Source organism: Sinohyriopsis cumingii, unplaced genomic scaffold (genome assembly GCF_028554795.1).
Source record: "Sinohyriopsis cumingii isolate HCF-2022 unplaced genomic scaffold, ASM2855479v2 utg001994l, whole genome shotgun sequence".
NCBI classification, from domain to species: Eukaryota; Metazoa; Mollusca; class Bivalvia; order Unionida; family Unionidae; genus Sinohyriopsis; species Sinohyriopsis cumingii.
The window spans coordinates 314,092-340,962 of record NW_028316099.1 but is presented as its reverse complement, the minus strand read 5'-3'; the positions used below and the strand labels follow the sequence as shown (position 1 = coordinate 340,962).

The following is a 26,871-nucleotide window of genomic DNA, read 5'->3' as shown; positions in this document are numbered from 1 at the left end:
AAGTTTAAATATCCATTTGGATGTACATGGTACTAACTGTAAGGATTGGTTGCATAGCCTCTCTTTTCCAATAGGATATAAATGGTACAGTTAGGAATGGTTGCATAGCCTCACATGTTCATTAGGATATATATGGTACTAACTGTTAGGAATTGTTGTATAACTTCACTTATTCATTAGGATATATATGGTACTAACTATAAAGATTGGTTGCATGGCCTCAATCACCCATTAGGATATATATGGTACTAACTGTTAGATTTATTGCATGGCCTCAATCACCCATTGGGATATATATGGTACTAACTGTTAGATTTAGTTGCATGGCGTCAATCACCCATTATGTTATATATGGTACTAACTGTAAGGATTGGTTGCATGGCCTCAATCACCCATTAGGATATATATGGTACTAACTGTTAGATTTGGTTGCATGGCCTAAATCACCCATTAGGATATATATGGTACTAACAGTTAGATTTGGTTACATAGCCTAAATCACCCATTAGGATTCATATGGTACTAACTGTTGGGATTGATTGCATAGCCTCACTTATCTTGATCAAATACCTGAAGGACATGAAAGCATTATACACACATTAGACTTATCAAGATCCACTCTAAGGGGCACTGTGTATTCAATGTGTATTTAATATTAAAAGCCTTGTTAACACAGCACATATCACTGATATCCTACTGCAACCATGCACAAGCACACATTTCAACTGTACTGCTGCTCATTGGATAGTGATTAGTCAATGACAACTATTAAGTCAGCAATTACTTAAGTGGTACCCTTAAATACAAAATTCAGGTAAACTGCATGTCAATACAAGAAATGTAAACGACAAAGACGAACAGCCACTGGTAATGAAAATATATCATAGTCCTTTATGTCCTACATTAATTATACATACATTCAATTCAAGAAAGTAGAATTATGTGCATTATTTCATCAATGCATTTTGTACATTGCACATACATGACCAAAATCAAATGAATGAGTCTTTTCAATTTTCATGGTTAAGATCCAATCATAAATATGTAAATTGTATAGAAACAGACATTTTAAAAAAAGGGAAATATGAGACATGTGAAATCTAAAGCTCCTAATCCAAAATTTCTTCAGTAAATTATGTCAATAAATTAAGTGAAACCAATCTTTTAATTTCTTCAATTTAATGAATTTTCCAAACTAATATTATAATCATGTAATCACTTTTTCACTATACATCATTTAGTCTAGAACAGCAAGTCTGATGACCCCTTTAATTTGTATGCAATGTGTAAAATGACTGATACAATCAATTATAACATTCTTTTAAAACTCAAAGACTTGGCTGAAATAAAACATTCAGTTCAAATGATTTCTGATTATGTTACAAATACAGCAAGTTCTCTATCCTTACCTCTGAATAGATAACTGCATATTATGCCCAGGTGTTGAAACTACATTCAAAACATCCTTTGATGCAATGGGGATATCCATCTACCTGCTGAAGTAACGAAAAGTCAATGACACTTGTGACTTTGATTAATTTCAGCTCGACACCTACATAAGAAGTAAATATGAAGGCAAAGATATTGATCTTTTAAAGGTAGCTAGATTGTATACACCATTCAAATTCAAGCACCACCACATAATTTTCTTCAAACAGAATGATGCATATAATTCCCCAATATGTTTAGAGTTTGAAAATGCACACATCTTTCATTGAATATAATGTGTATTCTAAGGCATTAGGAGTTGGAAAATACAGACAGTTTTCATTTAAATGTACAATGTATGAGCCATTACCTTGTTAGGAATTTAAAACAACAGATATTTTTCATTCCAAATGTACCATGCATGTTCAAGTAACTTGCCAGGAATTTACAAATACAGACATTTTAAATTGAAATTTACCTTGAATGTTCAAGTACCTTGTTAGGAGTTTTAAAATGCAGACATTTTTCATGGAAATGTACCATGCATGATCCACTACCTCTTTTTTTTAGGAATTCATATGTTTTTTATTGAAATGTACCATGTATGATCCACTACCTTGTTAGGAATTCAGATTCAGACAATTTTAATTCAAATGTACCATGTATGATCCACTACCTTGTTAGGAGTTCTGACATTTTTCATTCAAATGTACCATGTATGATCCACTACCTTGTTAGGAGTTCTGACATTTTTCATTCAAATGTACCATGTGTGATCCTCTACTTTGTAAGGAATTCAGACATTTTTCATTGACACGTACCATGTAAGCCCTTTTAAAAACGGCACCCAATAAAATATTTCCACCACGATAAGACTGGGGAGGGTGACAGCCTAATAAACTTGTCAGAAAAAGAGGGGGGCTTATTATTGAATAAATACAGTAAAATTAACAGCAGGTCTGGCAATCTATAATCTCAAAAACTTTTGGGCATGAAACTTGGGCACTAGTCCAAACTCCCAAAATCAGATGAAGTGCTGGATTATCCATTAAGCACACTAAACACTGGCTTGGGGCACCAGCTAAGAACAGGGGCATCAGAAAAAATTCAAATTAATTGTTGATGATAAAACTGAACGACATATATATGACCATTTTGATCTGCATGTACGAGTATTTTGATTTGGAATGATGGCAACACTGGTATTTTCACACCTTTTTAGCTTTTAATATTGTTATTTTTGTTAATTTTACATTGGGTTGGGCAACATAATTTTTTCAGTGCTTTTGGCCCAGGAAGGCCTGAATATGGCATTGATCAGACGTGATGCTTTTAGTGCATCAAGTTCTATGAAATATGGCAATTTAGAAGAATTACTCAAATGGAGACAAATCTGAAAGTTATGTTATTTGAAACTCGTAACAATATAAAATATAGATTGTCTCAGTTTTTGGACAGAACTCTTGAACCTGAGTTTGAGACAAAAAATTCAGCCAGTCACAAATGGTGTTACTTTTGAAAGCTCATTTCAGTTTGGTTGATGGTAGAAAATCAGTCTTAGACTCAGGGCTCAGTGTTTCATGTTCTCCAAGCCCTGTATTGTTCAAACACAATCAACAAGAACAACCTCAAATTCAAAGTCCCAAAACTTTGACAGTTTATAATGTTAGTCAGAAAAAAGCAATAATCACAAAACTTTCAGTTCTTTTCTTAGCATGGTTACCCCTATTAGACTGCCAAAACTGCATTGCAGATGTACCTTTAGCATCATATTTGAATTTAGAGTTTTGAATTTGAACTATAGTTTCTTGCTCCACAAATCCAGGGTCAGGCCTCAGGGGTCTATGCTATTTGTCTTACTGATGATTTCCTGTCAACAATGTACATCCTACATTACCTACACATCATGCAATGAAAGGCTAGGGTCTATGCTATTTGTCTTACTGATAATTTTCAGCCAACAACAAACAATACTTCCAAAACATTTCACTGAGCATATTAGCCATTTCACCATCATGATTAGCGATATATTTAATATTTAATCTCTGGTAATAACGCTCAGGTCTAACTTAGTGCTTTCCTTACACACCAAAATCATTTTAAAAAATTCCAGCTGGATTTGTTGTAGGCTCTGTTGTCAATTAACATTCAGCAGATTCAGAAGAAAAAGATCAGTGGAGTGGTAATAATGTTTGTTGGAATTAAATAACAAAGACTGCTATTATTCAGATCACCTAACAAATTCAGGCAATATGGTAAATTATGGCCGCCATTAATTGCTATCCAAATTGACCTGTATGCATGCCAATCGCCAGATGGTCATCTGAATACAAATGATCAGAATACAACTTATAGAAAGAAAAAAAAACAACAATTTTCCCCACCCCACCACAAAAGCTGACCTTGACTATTCAATGAGCTATAACATTACATGTACTATTTTGGTTTATGTTGGCCTTGCAAACAATTAACCTTTGTTATTGTTCCCTGTATATGTGCGTAATGAAGTTCTGATTTGTAAGGATCAATGTTAGAGGCATTCTAAATATGTGTGACATAAATTTATCAACTGAATGGCAGGATACCTCTTGATTTCAGGACTCCAACAGAAAACAGTAAAAAAAAATAGGTGACTCATCTTTCACTTGCTGGTTATTTTATGTTCTAAGTAACCTTAGGGCATCATGAAAATCAAGGGGACTGAATATCACGTACACAAAGTCACTGTGACAGTGGGTAAAGAGTAATCACATGGCAGGTACATTAAGTCTTTGGCATTTTTATCAAAAGTATTCCTAAATAAAGAAAATTTTGAGCATTATTGGTAAAATTACAAAAGGATTTGATAAACTGATAATTTGGAGTGCAACTATCAATACTTTGTAATAAATGGCACCATGCATTATGCAAAATTAACATATAATTTATGCACACCCCCACCCCAATGATTGACTGAATTTACCCAAGTTCCCAAGTTCAAAAATCGTTATCGATGGGTAGATTGTCATTATGATTATATATTTTCTCAACCATCCTTCAGTTACCATAAATGTTTTTCAAAAAAAACAAAGGAATGAATCCTAAATAACTAACAAATATTATCAGAATGTTATTTAAATAGCAAACATTGAAAAATCAATGTTAACTGTTACCTAGTTATGACCACTCCAGTGGCCTAGTGATTAGAGCATCCATTTCAGATGCAAGCGGTCATGGGTTCGAACCCCATCTGAATCATACCAAAGACTCAGAGAAATGGTACTAATATTTGCCTTGCTAGGCGCTCAGCATTAAGAGGTCAATATTAAGACTGATCAGCCTAGTGTCAGGATACTGCAATGGGGGGTGGGGTAATACATGTCTGCAGCAAGATGCTACAGGGCTAGATACCACATTATAAAAATAAACTGCCACACTGTAGTGATATGAGAGAATTTTTTTAAAAGCCATGTTAAAAATCCAAAATATGTCACACACACATACACCTAGATATGACTAATAATTATTTAGAGCTGGTTAAGTGACCAGAATTAACAAGTTCATGAGGGGTTTCACATAGCACCAATGATGCAAGTCTTTCTCTGACCAGAAATACGATCTAATGAACAAAGATTATGGAAAAACTGGTAAATGTATGAAAACTCCTTCTAGACTGGTTCCATTTGTTTGTATCCAATTGCCTATGTGTCAATGAGATTCAGTAAATGTGACTCAAGTTTCCCATTTGTATGAAAATTACTCATCTTTACCCTGTTTACCCTCGAAGATCTTTTCATGTTTTCTTTACTTAAAAACTAATCCACTACCGGAAAGAAAAATTTACTTTCATACATTCAACTACTGTTGTTTCATTTGAATGCAGATTTTATACCAGAAATGTGAAGGAAATGAAACTGCAAAATCTGTACATTCACCATGACAGTATATTGCAATATTCCTATCTTCAAAATTTGTCTGTAAACCATAAATCAGGTTAGAATCTCTCCTAAAGTGTGATGAACTTGATTTGAACACAGAGTTTACACGAGTGTAAATAGCAGCAATTATTAGTATCCCATTCCTTATTTCATTTGTTCCATTATTTGTTCCTTTTGGGGTCATTTTTCTTCTTTTGGTTATCTGCAATTATGGAACAACACTTTTCTGGGTATAACCTGACAAAATGTCTGGACTTCATCTCATGAGATTACAACTAGGAAAAAGATAGTTTTCTGTGATTCTTTTCCTGTAATATTCAAAATAAAAACAAAAAAGAAAAAAACCTTTGAAAAGTTTGGCAATTCATCATAAGTTATAAATGTTCATTTCCATTAGTGGAGTAATCCATGAATCTAACCAATCAGGCACCAGAAACGAACTGGGTTAATAGAACATAACGACTAAACTTTATAACAGGGCAATTATCTTTTGTCCTTAATTGTAGTAATTGATACAAATTTTAACACTTCTAAAAATGCAGTCAAGACTCTGACCTTCAAAATAACCACATTATTACTGATATGAAATCTAACACTAAATATTTTCATTGGTCTTTTATTATGGCACAAACTAATGAGGTTACTATTAAGATGACAGAAATAAATCCATGAAAAGATCAAAGGAAAATTATATGTCCATACAATATTTGTGATAAAAATTGGAACAGACCCATAATTACGAGCACCTGGAAGGACTTCCTGCATTTTATTAATGTAAATCAACCACTCCTGTGTGTCTCTGGTAAAGGCACTTTACAGTTGCACGACATAACCTATAATGTGTTGATGTACTATTACACACCAATCAATCAATCAAAGCTCACAGAATTTAATTCCTTCACCTGTGCAAAACTATACAGTGTTTAACGTTCCCATGATTTTGAGGATACCAGACATTTAATACAAATGCAAATGTACAACAGACTTAGTGTACCCTTTCCCACGAAGTTCTATTTTGCACAAACAATTACACAACCACAAACATTAACATGGATTCCAAAAATAATCTGTTGATTCAAGGAAATGACTTTTAAGAAAAGAAAGATATTTTTCTTTTTAATTTTTCAAATTTTGTACATATAAATGAGAAATTTATGATTCAAATCTTTGGCAATACTATACCAGCTGATGTGTTCAGCAAAGAAATCTGTATATTAATAACGACCATGAAGAGACTGAGTCAAATTATCAGGTGAAAAACTCCTAATCACCAACTGTGGGTTCGATCCCCAACCGAGTCAAATCAAAGACTTACAAAAATGGTACTGACAGCTGCCTTTGCTTGGCGCTCAGCATTAAGAGGTCAGTGTTAGGACTGGTTGGCCTGGTGTCAGAATAATGTGACTGAGTGGGACAGCATGCTACATGTCTGCAGCATGATGCCCCAGTGCTAGACATCACTATAAACTGCCACATTGCAGACATCATAGCAATATGACTGAAAAATTGTTAAAGCTACATTAAAAATCAAAATCACATCACATCACACCTAATCACCAACCAGTATTATTTTGCATTTACATTCTGGCCAGGAAGCACTTGATGGCTAGTATACACACACACACACACAAAACAAGAGATTATTTTTTCATAAACTGTCAGGCTTCATAATAAAGAGATGAAAAAAATGATTTTAGTTTCTGCATTACACACTGTATTCTAATTAGTGTTTGCATTATACACTACATTCTAATTAGTGTTTTCATTACACACTACATTCAAAGTAGTGTCTGCATTACAAACTACATTCAAATTAGTGTTTGCATACAACAAAACATTCAAATTAGTTTCTACATTACAAACTACATTCAAATTAGTGTCTACATTACAAAATGCATTCAAATTAGTGTTTGCATTACACACTCCATTCAAATTAATGTCTTCCATTATATACTACATTCAAATTAGTGTCTGCATTACACACTACATTCAAATTAGAGTCTTCCATTACACATTACATTCAAATTAGTGTTTGCATTACACACTGCATTCAAATTAGTGTCTGCATTACACACTCCTTTTCAAATTAATGTCTTCCATTACATACTGCATTCAAATTAGTGTCTGCATTACACACTACATTCAAATTAGTGTCTGCATTGCACACTACATTCAAATTAGTGTCTGCATTACACACTACATTTCAATTAGTGTCTGCATTACACACTACATTCAAATTAGTGCCTGCATTACACACTACATTCAAATTAATGTCTGCATTGCACACTATATTCAAATTAGTGTCTGCATTGCACACTACATTTAAATTAGTGTCTGCATTGCACACTACATTCAAATTAGTGTATGCATTACACAGAACATTCAAATTAGTGTTTGGATTACATACAACATTCAAATTAGTGATTGCATTACACACAACATTCAAATTAGTGTCCGCATCACACATTACATTCAAATCAGTGTCTGCATTACACTCTACATTCAAATTAGTGTCTGCATTACACATTACAATCAAATTACAGTCTGCATAACACAGTACCTTCTAATTAGGGTCTGCATTACATTCAGCATTCAAATTAGTGTCTCCATTGCACATTACATTCAAATTTGTATCAGCATTACAGTAACAGTCACATTCATGTCTGCATTACACACTACATTCAAATTAGTGTCTGCATTACACACTACATTCAAATTACAGTCTGCATTACACACTACACTCAAACTTGTATCTGTATTACACACTACATTCAAATTAGTATCTGCATTACACATTACATTCAAAGTTGTATCTGCATTACACACTATACAGAACATGCAGAATCAAGTTAACTCCTTTTTTAATTAATGCACATCTATACTACTACATGTACTGTATTTTATCAAAATAATCTTCCCTGCCTATAAGGTCACTCAGTATGTGGCTATAGTCATGGAAACCAATAAATTGGTCAAGTTTTGTTTTATTATTGCTACCCAATTATAATGTGACTTTACAGCATCAAATACTAAATTTTTGTACTATAATGAACATCCCTCCATACAAGGCTTAACCCTAATGTGGGTCACTGTTAAGACTATCTTAAAAGCATTATAAACACTGCACAATAAACCCCTGGAGGTTGATACAATCTTAAATACAGGTACACTTTTTAAAAAAATGTTTCAGTTTGTACCTATTTTAATATTTATATGCTTTGAACTGCACAAAAAACTTTTGCAAGTGCAAACTACACATATGACTGCACCTGGTTGAAGGCATGTGTTATCCAACTGATTAAGCAATGTTATAATAAAATGTAGAAACATTAAATCAATGATACATCCAAGTATTAAAGGTGAACATGAATTAAAAAAGAACAAAAAACTATATTGCTTAAACTAAAACCTAATAATAATGAATGAAATCATACCAGGATCAATGCAAGGTTTTCAAACATGACGGTACATATGAAACATAATGATGAGATTATTGTAAGAACCTCAAAGAATACAGAATGGTTCTAATGAAGGTCCATAGGTACAATACATTGTATTTCTTCGATGTTTCAGTCTCAGTGTACCATTTATCTACATAATGGCTCAAGCAAGACCTATTGATTTACCAGCTTGCGTAGCATTTATCTACATAATGACTCAAGCAAAATCTATTGATTTACCAGCTTGTGTACCATTTATCTACATAATGACTCACGCAAGACCTATTGATTTACCAACTTGTGTACCATTTATCTACATAATGACTCAAGACCTACTGATTTAACAGCTTGTGTACCATTCATCTAAATAAAACTCAATTAAAGCCTACTGATTCAAATAATAGCTATTGATTGACCAGCCTGTGTACCATTTATCTACATAAATATAATGTCTCAAATAATACCTACTGACTTACCAGCTTGTGTACTATTTATCTACATAATGACTCAAGCAAGACCTATTGATTTACCAACTTGTGTAGCATTTATCTACATAACGACTCAAGCAAGACCTATTGAATTACCAACTTGTGTACCATTTATCTACATAATGACTCGAGCAAGACCTATTGAATTACCAACTTGTGTACCATTTATCTACATAATGACTCAAGCAAGATCTATTGATTTACCAACTTGTGTAGCATTTATCTACATAATGACTCAAGCAAGACCTATTGAATTACCAACTTGTGTAGCATTTATCTACATAATGACTCAAGCCAGACCTATTGATTTACCAACTTGTGTAGCATTTATCTACATAATGACTCAAGCAAGACCTATTGAATTACCAACTTGTGTACCATTTATCTACATAATGACTCAAGCAAGACCTATTGAATTACCAACTTGTGTACCATTTATCTACATAATGACTCAAGACCTACTGATTTAACAGCTTGTGTACCATTCATCTAAATAAAACTCAATTAAAGCCTACTGATTCAAATAATAGCTACTGATTGACCAGCCTGTGTACCATTTATCTACATAAACATAATGTCTCAAATAATACCTACTGACTTACCAGCTTGTGTACTATTTATCTACATAATGACTCAAGCAAGACCTATTGAATTACCAACTTGTGTACCATTTATCTACATAATGACTCAAGCAAGATCTATTGATTTACCAACTTGTGTAGCATTTATCTACATAATGACTCAAGCAAGACCTATTGAATTACCAACTTGTGTACCATTTATCTACATAATGACTCAAGCAAGACCTATTGAATTACCAACTTGTGTACCATTTATCTACATAATGACTCAAGCAAGACCTACTGACTTACCAGCTTGTGTACCATTTATCTACATAATGACTCAAGACCTACTGATTTAACAGCTTGTGTACCATTCATCTAAATAAAACACAATTAAAGCCTACTGATTCAAATAATAGCTACTGATTGACCAGCCTGTGTACCATTTATCTACATAAACATAATGTCTCAAATAATACCTACTGACTTACCAGCTTGTGTACTATTTATCTACATAATGACTCAAGCAAGACCTACTCACTTACCAGCTTGTGTACCATTTATCTACATAATTACTCAAATAATACCTACTGATTATCAATTGCAATGTTGGCTGCATGAATCATGACAGATCTAGATAAATGACATACCTAGGACACACTATACAAATAGTAGTCACAGCATGCAAGCATACAGTTTGATCAATGACTCCCTAGTTTTAACAGTTAAAGTACATTACTAACAAGAATTTTTTTTTTAAATACAGGTCACAGACAAATTTAGTATCATCTGATTTTAGACCACAAAGATGGCATTAACATAGACTGTATTGCAATATGTGAATTACATTTCAATTAAGATTTTGTATTGTGAGGAAAAGAAGATCCATTCTTTCATGTTCTTTGCATAGTGGTTTTGTCCAGGCTGGACAATAAAATTAAAAGCATTATATTTGAAAACAAAACTTTTATCTTTAAATAAAACAGTTATTCTAGATTGATAATTTACATACTCTGGGTGAAATGATACCTTTGTAAAACAATTGATCTGGTCGAAACCAAAGGATCGGAGTGGGAAGACAATGATCACTTAAAGCACTGTTGAGTGACTACTACACACCTTGAAACAGTGTAGAGTGACTATACCTTGAAATAGTGTAGAGTCACTACTACATACCTTGAAACATTGTAGAGTCACTACTACATACCTTGAAACAGTGTTGAGTGACCACTACATACCCTGAAACAGTGCAGAGTGGCTACTACACACCTTGAAACAGTGTTGAGTGACTAATACATACCTTGAAACAGTGTCGAGTGACTACTACATACCTTGAAACAGTCTAGAGTGACTACTACATACCTTGAAATAGTGTAGAGTGACTACTACACACCTTGAAATAGTGTAGAGTGACTACTACACACCTTGAAACATTGTCGAGTGACTACTACATACCTTGAAACAGTGTTGAGTGACTACTACATACCTTGAAACAGTCTAGAGTGACTACTACATACCTTGAAACAGTCTAGAGTGACTACTACATACCTTGAAACATTGTCGAGTGACTACTACATACCTTGAAACAGTGTCGAGTGTCTACTACATACCTTGAAATAGTGTAGAGTGACTACTACATACCTTGAAACAGTGTAGAGTGATTACTACATACCTTGAAACAGTGTAGTGACTAATAAATACCTTGAAACAGTGTAGAGTGACTACTACATACCTTGAAACAGTGAAGAGTGACTACTACATACCTTGAAACAGTGTAGAGTGACTACTACATACCTTGAAACAGGGTAGAGTGACTACTAAATACCTTGAAACAGTGTAGAGTGACTACTACACACCTTGAAACAGTGTCGAGTGACTACTACACACCTTGAAACAGTGTAGCGTGACTACTACATTCCTCGTGGCCTAGTGGTTAGAGTGTCTGCCTCGGAAGCAGGAGGCTGTGGGTTCGAACCCCAGCCGAGTCATCCCAAAGACTTACAAAAATGATACTAACAGCTGCCTCGCTTGGTGCTCAGCATTAATAGGTCAGTGTTAGGACTGGTAAGCCTGGTGTCAGGATAATGTGAGTGGGTGGGACATCATGCTACGTGTCTGTGGCATGATGCCCCAGTGCTAGACATCACTATAAACTGCCACACTGCAGACATTGTAGAGATATGATGAAAAATTGTTAAAGCTATGTTAAAAATCCTAATCACACACACACACACACAAACACACTACATACCTTGAAACAGTGTTGAGTGACTACTACATACATTGTACCTTGAAACAGTGTCGAGTGACTTAGACTACACACCTTAAAACAGCATTGAGTCACTACTATACACCTTAAAATTCTTCAATGACTAACTATGCACCTTAAAAGAGTGTTGGGGGACTACTACACATCTTAAAAATACTTAAAGGATTCTAAATGGACTTTATGTAAACAACATAGACCTGGGCCTTCTGGCATGATAACAAAGACCTGGTCTTCTGGCATGATAACAAAGACCTGGTCTTCTGGCATGATAACAAAGACCTGGCCTTCTGGTATGATAACATAGACCTGGACCTTCTGGCATGATAACAAAGACCTGGCCTTCTGGCATAATAACATAGAGTAGGACCTTCTGGCATGACAACATAGACTTGGACCTTCTGGCATGATAACATAGACTGGGACCTTCTGGCATGACAACATCGACTTGGACCTTCTGGCATGATAACATAGACCTAGGCCTTCTGGCATGATAACATAGACCTGAGCCTTCTGGCATGATATATCTTAGCTTCATATTTTTAGTAGCTGGAAACCCAATATACACAAATTAATATATAACAAGGTATTATCAGTTGTAATTTCATTTCAGGTTTAAAGTCATGTGCTAAAGGAACAACTGTAAATACCTAATTTATCCTAAATGATGTTTTAGCTGTACTATGGTTTAAACAGTACAATACAACAGAGGACCATTGATCTAGCCTTTGAGTAAATTATCAGTTGGTATTATTACCACATTGAGACTTTAATCTAGTGCTTCCTCTGCCCTTTGAAATGATGAGTTTATAATTACATGCTCTAGACAATAAAGTATATCTAAAGGTACATCTAAGTGCCTGTGTACACACTTTGAAGTGCAATAAACAATGCATTTTCCTTTAATGTTCCCTAATGTCACTGCAAACCAAATGCATGCCCACTGTGAACAGCATAGATCCAGGCATGCCATCAGCATGTTACATTTTATTACTTAAGATTACAAGAAAGAAAGATATACCATAATCCAGCAGTATATATAATTGCAAGTAGCTCAACCTTTATACTGGTATATACAACAATTTAAGCAATATATCTATTTACCTGTAAATGGCTGTCTGTTTTATTTTATTGCTTGTTTCAGTTCAGTGATATATATTGTAAATTACATTCATTTCAACAAGATTTATCCTCAAATATATGTGTGAGCCATTTAAACAGAAGGTGAAATGTAATGTCTTAACTTAGCCTTGTAATAAATACAAAGGAATCATTGTTTACACTTGCTTAGTTATTTTCAGTGCGTCCACCCCATGCTGTGATTGACTAGCTGAAAATCTAAATCACATGAAGATCACTCATCAGCATCTAGACAGACCACTCGGCCACTTGGGGCCCCTCTTCATCAGGTAATACTAATTATACATCAGCACCTACCTGAAGAACATATATCATTCTTCATCAGGTTGTTGTTATTGTTGTTGTTGTTGGGTTTAAAACCATTTTCCAGCACAAGATAAGCTATACATGGTGTCCAGTATAAATGGTGGAGGAAGAACCTGGGAAAACCCTGGAAAGAACCACCAACCCACAAGAAGCTACTGGCAAGCTTTCTCACATACCCACAATGGCTGAACTCAAGTCTCGAACCCACGCAATGATCCATAATGGTGAACGCTTTAGACTACTCGGTCAGTCAGTGCCAATCTTCATCAGGTAATACTAATTATACATCAGTACCTTGCTGAATGACATTTGTCACATTTTTAATTATGTAATAATAATTACACATCAACACCAAGCTGAAAAACATGTCACATTCTTCATTAGGTAATACTAATTACACATCAGCACCTAGCTGAAAAACATGTCACATTCATCATTAGGTAATAATAATCACACATCAACACCTAGCTGAAAAACATGTCACATTCTTCTTTAGGTAATACTAATTACACATCAGCACCTAGCTGAAAAACGTGTCACATTCATCATTAGGTAATAATAATTAAACATCAGCACCTAGCTGAAAAACATGTCACATTCTTCATTAGGTAATACTAATTACACATCAACACCTAGCTGAAAAACATGTCACATTCTTCATTAGGTAATACTAATTACACATCAGCACCCAGCTGAAAAACGTGTCACATTCATCATTAGGTAATAATAATTACACATCAACACCTAGCTGAAAAACATGTCACATTCTTCATTAGGTAATACAAATTACACATCAACACCTAGCTGAAAAACATGTCACATTCTTCTTTAGGTAATACTAATTACACATCAGCACCTAGCTGAAAAACGTGTCACATTCATCATTAGGTAATAATAATTAAACATCAGCACCTAGCTGAAAAACATGTCACATTCTTCATTAGGTAATACAAATTACACATCAACACCTAGCTGAAAAACATGTCACATTCTTCATTAGGTAATACTAATTACACATCAGCACCCAGCTGAAAAACGTGTCACATTCATCATTAGGTAATAATAATTACACATCAACACCTAGCTGAAAAACATGTCACATTCTTCTTTAGGTAATACTAATTACACATTAGAACCTAGCTGAAAAACATGTCACATTCTTCATTAGGTAATACTAATTACACATCAGCACCTACCTGAAAAACGTGTCACATTCATCATTAGATAATAATAATTACACATCAACACCTAGCTGAAAAACATGTCACATTCTTCTTTAGGTAATACTAATTACACATTAGAACCTAGCTGAAAAACATGTCACATTCTTCATTAGGTAATACTAATTGGATATCATGCTACACTGATTTCTGGAAGTTAAGAAGAAAAAATATACTGGCTAAAATCATGAGGCAAAACTGTTTGAGGTATTGTTTAATATTTGCAGAAAGGAAGAAAAACCTAGGGTCACCTGAATTTTCTTTATTGTATATAAAGCAATCCATTTTCATCAGCTTTAAATAAATTGTCTGGTTGTTTACTGAATAAATGTACAATTATAAACAAAAATGGGTTAGTTTTCTCACAAGGAGAAATTAATGGTCAATCACTGACAAAATAGGGTGGTCATCTCACAAGGAGAAACTAATAGATAAATCAGTAACAAAATATTGGGTTTTTTCACAAGGCGAAACTAATGGTCAAATCAGTGACAAAATTGGATGAACTTCTACACCATTAAAGCTAGACAAAAGTAATTCAGGGCAAAGATAAATCCAATGGTTGTAGATTGTGCAAACATTTCTGGAATTTTCATCATGATCATGGGGGTGGGGCTTGGGTAAAAAAGGGAGATAGTAGTGATTTTATACCATTGTCATATTAATTTCAAACAGTTCCCAAGTTTTCTTTCACACATCTAAATAGTGACCCATGTAATTAATAACCCAAATGTGAACACACACACAGTGACTCACACATGTCTGGGACCCCGGGTGACGGGACTTTCCTTACCCATAAAAACTTAGCTCCATGATTGTAACAAAGAAATTACTGAGATCACACCCTATAACCAAATGCACACTTATTCAACATGACATGATACATTTTATACATGCAACAGATGTTACTGGCTCAAAACTTTGAAACTACCATGATCCCCACCTAATGACAATAAATATATATACTCAGCATGAAAAGACAAATTTCTACCTGACACTGACCTCTGGATCCATCCCTACCATCAAGCCCTGGCAGGAACTACCTCCTGAATCATTACTTGGCAACTACTGATATCCCCAACTTGTAACCTTATATACACATCATCATAATTATAGACATTTTTTTGCTGATATGGGCATATACGTCTGGTTAATGTCCATAAGCAGACTATTTAGCTGATCCCGGGGAAAGGAATTAGAGCCTCATCCCCCAGGCACTATTTAATTGAGTCGTCAGGTCTTGGGTCAATATGAATGGCTTCACAGACCCTGGTGACCTGAATGTAAGGCTATACTCAAGTGGGGATAGACCCAACACAAACTCGAGTTAAAGGTAACAATTCAGTCTGCATTAGCTGCGCTAGGTGTCAACCAAGCAGTATGTGACACCAGTAGCAATTGGTTGCCACTATGATGTCACGTCGGGACACCTAGGTTTTTATTCACATGTGAAGGGTTAATTAATTGTTCATGAAGAGAGGAAAAAGTGCCTCTCCCTTCAAGTATTTAATATGTGGTATGCACGTTTATTAATTTAATGTCTGCAGTGGCGAGGAAGAAGGTTCAGTCAGGGAGGAGCCTGCTCACTAGGAAGGCACCTTGGTTTATCCAGGGTATAAAATTTTTGACTCCCTTGCCAAAAGGTTAATCATTTGTCATCTTGACATATTTTGGAGGAGTTATATTCTGTGCTGTTCTTTTAAAGATAGTACCGCACAAGTGACCGCTTAGTGATAGTCTGTAGGATTATTTAAACTTTATCTATTGAGTCTGACTTGGGTGAGGTGGTTCTTGGTTTGGGTTCACCCTTCTCTGTATGGTTATTTAAACTTTCCTAGGCTTAATGGTGCTCTGCTTTGTGCAGCTGGGCCTGATGGTCCTTGGGGTTTAGATCACTTCATATATTCTTAATTGTAGGGTCCTAACTAGTTTTGATAGGTATTTGGTTGCTGCATTGAGCAGCCAGGCCTGATGGTCTTTGGGGTTTGGACCACCTTATAGGTATTAATTTTGGGGTTAGAGTAAGTTTTCCTATCTTGATAGACTTTGCCACCTTGTGCAGCAGGGCCTGATGGTCTTGGGCTTTTTAGACCACCTTATATATTCTAGTTTTTGGGGTCTTATCTAGGTGTTCTAATTGTTTTAGTGCCTCGAGGACAGGCTGTGCCTTAGCGCACTTGCATTTGTTGTACTACAGATAATCTGCGGTCACGTTGCGGTAGGAAAATATGTTAGTGTCCTTAATTTCATGTTGTAGGATTGTGGTGCCATAGAAAAATAATTAATTCTTTTTCTTAAAGAAAGAAAAAAAGTAAAATAATGTTAATTATTTTTAAATTTAGATTATGGGTTATTGCAGTTTATTTGTTTCTATATATGTGGGTTTAGGGATGGGCTAAGTACTTGCTAATCTATCTTTATATTTGATTTATTTTCCTAGTTTTTTGGATGAAGCTGAGTACACATACTGAATATGACATTTTTATACAACTGGCACTAGCCTCAGGGCTCATACTTGCTATCACCCAGGGATGCAGATCCTCAGTCATAGCTTGAAAACCATTGAGATCACTATACCCCATATCCATGTATTTACTTACTGGATATGTACACACCCAGTTGAAATTTGCCCCTGAAGAAGTCCTTACCATCAACAAACCTCCCCAATTGACTAAAACTTCAGGGTGGAGGTCAAAATTTGTGTAATGTCCTTGAAAGAAGAGTAAACTCTTAAAAATACATGGAAATTATGTATGAACACAGAATTCTAGTCATTGGTTGGATAATCCTTGACTGTAATGAAATGCAAATATCCATTCTCTTTCCATGCTTATGCATGTGATCCTTTCAATTAAGCCAATCAAGAGATTTTTCAGTATCAATAAATAAAACAATGTTTGATTAAGAGTCAAAGTTACAATACCTGTCAAGGCCAACCACCTCAGTGTGTCCTTGGGAAAGCATTTAGCTCTCACTTCCATTACATGATACAGCCACTAATGTATTCGAAGTGCCATCAAATACCAACCAACCAGGCCAAGTGATTTCAAGTTTTGCTGACTGGTTTTTACTTTTAAGGTGGGGATTTTACTATTAATATGGTCTGTGATTATCAGGGGGCTTATCTCATGTATGAATAAGCAGAAAGACCAATCTTACTTTTAAAATGTAAGTAGATTAAAAACAAATCAAATAAAATCTCAGTAAATTTGTGATCTTAACTGCAATAAACCTCATGAAATTGACCTTTGACCTTTTGAGCGACAATTATGATAGTGGTTGTTCAATATCATCGATATATCAATAAATTGCTGTATTTTCTCTGGCAATACTGTATCAAGATACATAAATAAATTGTTATACTTTCTCTGGCAATATAGTACCAAGATACATCAATAAATTACAGTGATTTCTCCACTGATAGTGTTTAAAGATATATCAATTGCTATATTTTCTGTTAATGGTGTACCAAGATCAATCAATAAATTACAAAATTTTCTCTGGTGATATAGTATGAAGATACATAAAAAAATTGATGTGTTTTCTCAAGCAATATTGTATCAAGATACATCAATAAATTAATGTATTTTCTATAACAATACTGTATCAAGATACATCAATAAACTGCATTTTCTCTGGTGATTCTGTACCAAGATGCATCACTAAATTCCAGTGATTTCTCTGGCAATATACTATCAAGATACATGTACATAAAAAAACTGCAGTCTTTTCTCTGGCAACAGTGTAACAAGATACATTAATAAATTCCAGCATTTTCTTTAGCAATGTTGTTTTCTCTGGAAATAGATTAGCAAGATACATCAATAAACTGTAGTCTTTTCTCTGGAAATAGTGTAGCAAGATACATCAATAAACTGTAGCCTTTTCTCTGCTATAGTACAAGTCACATGGATCATGTATGCACATTTACTCATTTTAAATTTATTATAAACATTTTTTGTTCTTTTAAAATTTAAAACTAATTTTCTTTAACCAAAGTCAATTCAGTCCTGATTATTGAATGCTCTGCACCTTAGCTGTCAACAAGAAACTTCCAGACGAAAATTATCTATTGCTATGGATTTTACAATGGTGGCCATGTGCTAAACTTGGGGGTCAAATTAAGAGTGCATTGAGTGGAATCGTCACAATCAAGGGTAGTATGAAAGTTTATCAATATGTGTAGACATCATAGCATGCAACAATCAACATTCAATCTGGATTGCACTGGATCACACCTTTAGGTTCATTTCGTCTAAAAATGTATAAGTACTTTAACATTGATTTTTCTGTATGTACCTATCGCAGCATCTAATTAATGACCTTCAAAAGGAATATGGATGTATACAAATCAAAATGAAGTAAATACTTGATACTTAAAGGTATGTAGATTCAAATTCTAAAAAATTACACCCATTACTGAAATAGTGTTGAATACCTACATGACCCGTGTGACTTGTACTATAATAGTGTACCAAGATACGTCAATAAATTTTAGTGTTTTCTTGGTAACACTGCATCAAGATACATCAACAAATTGCTGTATTTGCTCTGGCAATATAATATCAAGATACATCAATAAATTGCAGTTTTTTCTCTGGCAAAAGTGTATCATGATACATCAATAAATTATAAATGTTTTCACCGGCAACAGTGTACCAAAATACATAAAAAAATTGCTGTATTTTCTCTTGCAATTAAGCGTACCAAGATACATTAATAAATTGCAGTGTTTTCTCTGGCAACAGTGTACAAAGTTACATCAATAAACTGATGTATTTTCTCTGGCAACACTGTACCAAGATACATTAATAATTGTTGTATTTTCTCTGGCCATAGTTTACCAAGGTAAATCAATATATTGCTGTATTTTCTCTGGTGATAGTGTATCAAAATATGGGTCACTACTGTTGTCATGGGTACAATATGTCAGTAGAGTAAAACATATTGAATGATATGTAGTCTGAAAAGTAACATTTTCTTGTTGTCTTTCTATCTTTTCAAAAAAAAGTAAACAAGGCCACTTAAACCATGTAAAAAACTGTCTCCTTATTCAAAAGTTACACTGGACAACAAATTTTTACAAAAGTCATGTTACTGAAATAAAATTAGTCAATTCTTATCAATTTTTATGTGCTGAACACGAATATGACAGTCAAATTGCAAAATTGGCTCTAGTTTTTTTGTAATCTGCAAGAAATTAATGTTTACATAACGAAATGCATTCCAATAGTAAAAGGTCAACTGTAATAGCCTACCTATAAAAAATCAAGTCATTGACTACATCTTAGATTTCTTCGCCTGTCTCTTGTACAGCTGTTCGGGAGCATCTCTGAGGAGTGTCCAGCAGTGGTCAGCCAGCATTGTAGTGGACCATTTTCCCTGGTATCTTTGTTCCATTGTTGCGATATCTTGATGAAAACGTTCGCCGTGTTCATCACTAACAATACCACAGTTGCTAGGAAAGAAATCCAAATGGGAATGAAGGAAGTGAATCTTTAGAGACATATTGCAGCCAAGTTTCTTATACTTCATCAACATGTCTTCTACTAGTTCCTTATAGTTTTCTGCCCTAACATTTCCGAGGAAGTTTGTAGAAACTAGGCGAAAAGCATTCCATGCTTGTTTCGCGTCACCTTCCAGCAAGTTGTTGAACCGGTCATCTTTGAAAAGCTCTCGAATCTGAGGACCCACAAAAACTCCCTCTTTAATCTTTGCTTCGCTGAGTCAAGGGAATTTTTCATGCAGGTATCGGAATGCTGGCAAAGTCCGGTCAATGGCTTTCACGAAGTTCTTCATCAAACCTAGTTTGATGTGAAGGGGTGGTAGCAAGATTTTCTGAGCCTCAACCAGAGCTGGGTGTTGGATATTCTTCTCTCCAATGGCTACATTCTGCCTGTGAGTCCATTCCTTCCTCATGTAGTGCATTTCCCTTGCTCGGCTATCCCACTCGCATAAGAAACACATGTATTTTGTATATCCTTGCTGCAGTCCCATTAAAAGGGCAACTACCTTCAAATCACCACAGAGGTGCCAGCTGTACTTGTTATACTCAATGGAATTCAGTAGCTGCCTTAAGTTATCGTATGTCTCTTTCATGTGGACAGCATACGCTACTGGAATAGATGGAAGAATGTTTCCATTGTGCAAAAGCACAGCCTTGAGACTCAGTTTCGAAGAGTCCACAAATAGTCTCCATTCTTGTGGGTCATGAGTGATTTTTAAAGCATTCATGAGGCCCTCAATATCGGAACAGAATATCAGATTACTTTCCTTTCTGAAGAAAGGCTCCAATTGCTGGTGGCGCTTTCGATATGCAGTAATTGTGACATCTTCTTCTAGAAGATTCCATTGTTGGAGTCTTGATCCTAGCAATTCTGCCTTGTTCTTTGATAAGTCCAAATCACGAATCAGGTCATTTAGTTCTTCCTGTGTTATTCTGTGTGGGGTTGATGATGCACCACAGTGAAAATCTGGATCACTGCATGCTGATGGACCAGGAGAAGAACAGGTCGACTCACCTTTGTCTTCGTCAGATGAATCAAGAGAATATTCTGCTGGAGGTTCTGGAATAGGAAGTCCCTCACCATGTGGAACTGGTCTCAATGCAGACGGAATGTTTGGGTAGACTATTCTCGACTTCTTTCGCTTCGTTATTCCGCCGGAAAGAGGAGGAACCAAGCAGAAGTAACAGTCATTTAGGTGGTTGCTTGGCTCTCTCCACACCATTGGGACTGCAAACGGCATTGATGACCTTTTGCAATTCAACCACTGTGAAAGCTGTGTTGTACATGTAGCACAGCATATATGCGGAGCCCAAGGCTTGTCTTGGTCACCAACCTTGCATCCGAAGTAAAGATGATATGCCTTCTTCACTTGAGAATTGATACTTTTCTTCTGGTTGGCAAATGTCACTTCCCCACAAATATAGCAAAAATTGTCCGCGGTATTAACACACTTTCGAAGCATTACTGTTCTTTATTGTACGTAAATGGATAAAATAATAAGTTTTATGTAACAGTAGCTTGAACTGTCTCGCACAACGTCTAAAATATTTTAAATGCTGAACCTATCTGATTGGGCTTTATATAGTACACTGCTTACGTCAGCTTCAGCAGCCGCCTGGCATTAGTATAATAGGCCTACACATGTATAGTACACTGCTGACGTCAACTTACTTCAGCAGCCGCATGGCATTAGTATTGCATTGCATCAGAAAATGATGCAATCAACTGTGGATGATGTGAGCATGATGGTATTATGCAATGTTACATCATTATTCCGGATGTTGCTGCAGTCCTACTGGAGAAATTTACACAGTGAAACATAGAAAATGAGGTATATGAATATCTTCAAAACGAGAGCCAATACAAATTTTTCACGGTTATATTCGTGTTCGGCACACCAAAATACTACAGATTAGGGCCTTTTCAAGTCAGTAATGATTTCACTGTTGACCAGTGTTATATCCAGGAAATTTCAGCCTATTATGTGATAACAGCTGGTAATTCTCTAAAGGTCTGATCTATTGTTACGAATAATAATGTATGTATATTTTCAATGTTTCCTGCAAATAGTTTTTCCCTCACCTGGTCACTGTTTGAGTATGTATGCTAAAAATCGTAACTCTTGAAAAAAAAATTTTAAATCATTGTGTGTACCTGAACAGTGTTGCATGACATTAAAAGACAAACAAGAGAAAGAAAAGACAAAATTCACATCAGTTTGTTCCAGAGTTTACAAAACACTGACTTTCTTGTATAATTTTACAGCCGATTGAAGTATGCAACACTGTCATAAAACCTATAATTTTACAGTCTATTGATGTATGTGACACTGTCATAACACACACACTTTTACAGTCTATCGATGTATGTGACACTGTCATAACACCTATAATTTTACAGTCTACTGATGTATGTGACACTGTCATAACACATATACGTTTACAGTCTATTGATGTATGTGACACTGTCATAACACCTATAATTTTACAGTCTACTGATGTATGTGACAATGTCATAACACATATACGTTTACAGTCTATTGATGTATGTGACACTGTCATAACACATATATGTTTACAGTCTATTGATGTATGTGACACTGTCATAACACATACTTTTACAGTCTATTGATGTATGTGACACTGTAATAACACCAATAATTTTACAGCCTATTGATGCATGCAACACTGTCATAACACCTATAATTTTACAGTCTACTGATATATGTGACACTGTCATAACACATATACTTTTACAGTTTACTGAAATATGTGACACTGTCATAACACCTATAATTTAGTCTATTGATGTATGCCACACTGTCATAACATGTATAATTTTAGTCTACTAATATATGTGACATTGTCATAACACCTATAATTTTACAGTCTACTTATGTATGTGACACTGTCATTATGCATATAATTTTACAATCTATTGATGCATGTGACACTGTCATAACACATATAATTTTAGTCTTTCAGTGTATATATATGACACTGTCATAACATGTATTGTCATAACAATTGTATAATTTTACAGTCTACTAACATATGAGACACTCAACAAGCATACAACTTTACAGTTTATTGACATATGTGGCACTGTCATACATATGGTATTGAAGACAATTACTGTGATACATATCGAGAATATCCAAATCTAGATACTAGGGGTATTTCATCTCCTGTATTAAACTTATTTGACAGCTCTGAAAGCAACCAGTTCGTTATGAAGCACATTGTACCCACACACAAAAACCCACAATAAGTTACCTCAAAAGCTACATCTCACCATGTGACCTTAACTTAAAGGCAGTTACAAATACAACCTGTTTCAAAGTTTGACCGATTTTTGCAAGAGCTTTTGTTGCAGGTTTTCATTCACCGCTTGATTATATCCATCAAGGAGTTGGATATCCTTATATCCTTACACATGATGGAAATGATCCAGATGTAAATGAAAAGCAACAAAAATCAGAGCAGCATAAAGATTTGTCAATATGAATGTCTTTATATGATGACCATGTTCCAAGTTTCACAGCAATCATTACAAAAATCTGCAAAACAAATTGCTTTCACAAGATTCTGTCTAACACTGCATTCATCAGCAGGGCATAAAGGCCAAAAACTCTTAACACTCTTGAATGACCACAGTGATGAGTTGTTATCTTTAAATGATAACGTGTACAAAGTTTCCCAGCAAATCCAGTTAGAGCCATGAGACCAGTTGTATTCTCGAAATTTTGTCATACAATACATCAGACTCCAAGGCAAAATGGGCAATAACTCTTACAAACAGAGTGATTTATCTAAATGCATCTCTTAGTTCATTGTCATAGCATTTCAAACATTTCATTGCAATCTGCTGAAATGATAGACTATTTGCGTTCCCATGAATCTGTTGTACATTTTACTCATAAATCATAGTGATTTGACAATACATCTTCTGATGATGACCATAATATCTACCACATTTAATAGTAATCCATCAAAATTCGCTGGACTGGTTGTGCAAATAAGATTGTGTCATGTACCACATTAAGTTTCAAAACAAAAAGGGCAATAACTCTAACAATAATGCAGTAGCAAAAGTGATTTATCTATATGCACATCATCAGATAATGCCCATAATATTTACCAAGTTTCATGGCAATCCATCAAAGACTGCAGGACAAGCTATGTATGCTAAAAAGATATGACTGTGTCATACACTGCATTAAGCTGCAAGACAAAAAGGGCAATAACTCTAACAATAATTGTGGAAGCAAAGTGATTTGCACCTTTAGGCAATGAACACAATACATGTATCTACTAAGTTTCATTGCAATCAATCACAAGAGTCCTTTGATGGGATTAACACTCAACTGGCAGAAAAGAATTTCCAGGAATCACAGACAAGTCCATTTCTTTTTTTTGAAACTGCTGAGTGTTGAAACCATTTCTGATATTCTTGAGAAACTCCAGCATACTAAATTTGGCAACATTACTAATTTCTTATGTATTAGTAAACAGAAAGGCTCGGCTAGCGTGGGTACGTGGGAAAGCCTGCCAGTAGCTTCTCATGGGTCAGTGGTTCTTCCCTGGGTTTTCCAGGATTCTTCCTCCACCAGTTATACTGGCCGCCATGTATGGCCTATCTTGTGCTGAAAAATGGTGTTAAATCCTAGAACAACAACAACAGAATACTGATCTGACTTGCACCATTTTCATTTAGAATGAATTAGATGCCATGAGAATTATTATAGTGAAAACTCCAAGTTACTATGACTATACATTCTGAAGAAATAACCATAATAAAATGTTCATGGTAGCCACAATTTTCATTCAGAACCAAGTAGATATTATAAGAAATCCTTAGTGAAAAACCTCATGTCATTATAGTCATCCATTCTTCATTAGGTAATACTAATTACACATCAGCACCCAGATTTTCAAGATGGCCTCAATTGTAGACATGAGGGTAACCATATTTATTTAGAATCAACCAGAGAACATAAGAAGCCTTTCAGTGATATGACCATATATTCTAGAGATATACAGTGGCCCTACTGGAGACAGAGATCTTGACCCAAACATGTCGGTGCCAAATTGAGACATTCTGTGGCCATTGTGGCCTGCTTTATTACATTTATTGTACGCAAGACAAAAAGAACTCCATAAGGTCATCTACATTATGAAAAAAAGATTAATGAAGCAGAGAGAAATGTGAAACAGGATTCCTATATTTGAAATCTCATTTCCAAAAAATATCCAGGTATAATGTCATGACATTGTTCACTGAATACATGCTTACCAACAAAACACGATATTTATGTTCAAGTTCCATGTTCTATCTTGGTAAGAAATCTTGTAAATAATCTGCTTCCACTTTCACTCTAATTGCATTGTAATTATTACTGACCTATTTTTATTTTAACCACAATATCGTGATATAAAGTAGGCCAGATTTTAATTCCCAAAACAAGTTAATAAGATGGGGGAAGGTGTACAGTGTTTATTATTTGCAGATAAAAGCAAAGAGTATTCGCAAATAATAACCAAATTTTGTATACAAGTCCATACAGACTCAACATTATAAATTATTTACTTCAGTTAATAAATTCACATTTTGATTTTTGCATACATGGCAAGAGTGGATCCAGTGTTTTTCCTAAAATATTTGATTTTGAGATGACTTGGTTCAATATGGTTGAAATATTCAATTTTCTCTCTTTATAACTGAACTGGAGTAGGGAAGTTTAAATGAATAGCCATCACAACTACATCATCATAGATACATAAGATATTGGCACTGCATATGTGACTGAGGAATCCCTACATTTGGCATTGTTTAAAAACAAATTTAAAAAATCTTATTATTATCTCTGACTTCATTGCAATAAGTATCATTTCATCTTTTAAAATGTGAAAAATCATTGATCTGTCTCCTTTATATAACTGCTAATGACAGCTGTCAACTTTAAATCATTTCCCACAGGTGATCTGCTCCCTGACTTGCAATAATCATTTCTAAAAATAAAGTTATCAAGATCAAACTGTTTCCCTTTTAAATGTCAGCCTATCAGATTTAAAATCTTAGATCATTCAAGCAAGACTGTAATTTGTTTCATGGATTCACGATAAAAAATATATTATACTTGCTGTATATACTCACTTATAAGACGAGTCCAATGAAAATCTGCATAGACCCAGATCTATCACATAATTCACTGGCAGGTCTGAGTCTATACGCATCTTGGTAGGAGCAATCTTTATAACAAACAGCACTTTAGGCAACAGCAGATGAGGGTTTATGTTGTTTGCAGTTGGACTCAACTTTATAATAAGCAATTATATATGGTATTACACTGGACTTTATAATAAGCAATTATATATGGTATTACACTGGACTTTATAATAAGCAATTATATATGGTATTACACTGGACTTTATAATAAGCAATTATATATGGTATTACACTGGACTTTATAATAAGCAATTATATATAGTATTACACTGGACTTTATAATAAGCAATTATATATGGTATTACACTGGACTTTATAATAAGCAATTATATATGGTATTACACTGGACTTTATAATAAGCAATTATA

At 34.7% G+C, this 26,871-nt stretch overlaps 1 protein-coding gene across 3 annotated transcripts in view; it reads right to left on the bottom strand.

The window, feature by feature from the left end:
* Positions 1-26,871, bottom strand: part of LOC149771287 (uncharacterized) — a 181,814-nt gene that overhangs the window by 132,929 nt on the left and 22,014 nt on the right. Inside the window, exon 2 of one of the 3 annotated variants that reach the window (XM_089948667.1) lies at positions 1,410-1,496. The exons of the other annotated variants lie outside the window; for them this stretch is intronic. Coding sequence (XP_089804793.1) covers positions 1,410-1,489 — 80 coding nt within the window. The 5' untranslated portion in view covers positions 1,490-1,496. The remainder of the gene's footprint in view (positions 1-1,409; positions 1,497-26,871) is intronic. 3 annotated transcript variants of the gene reach the window in all.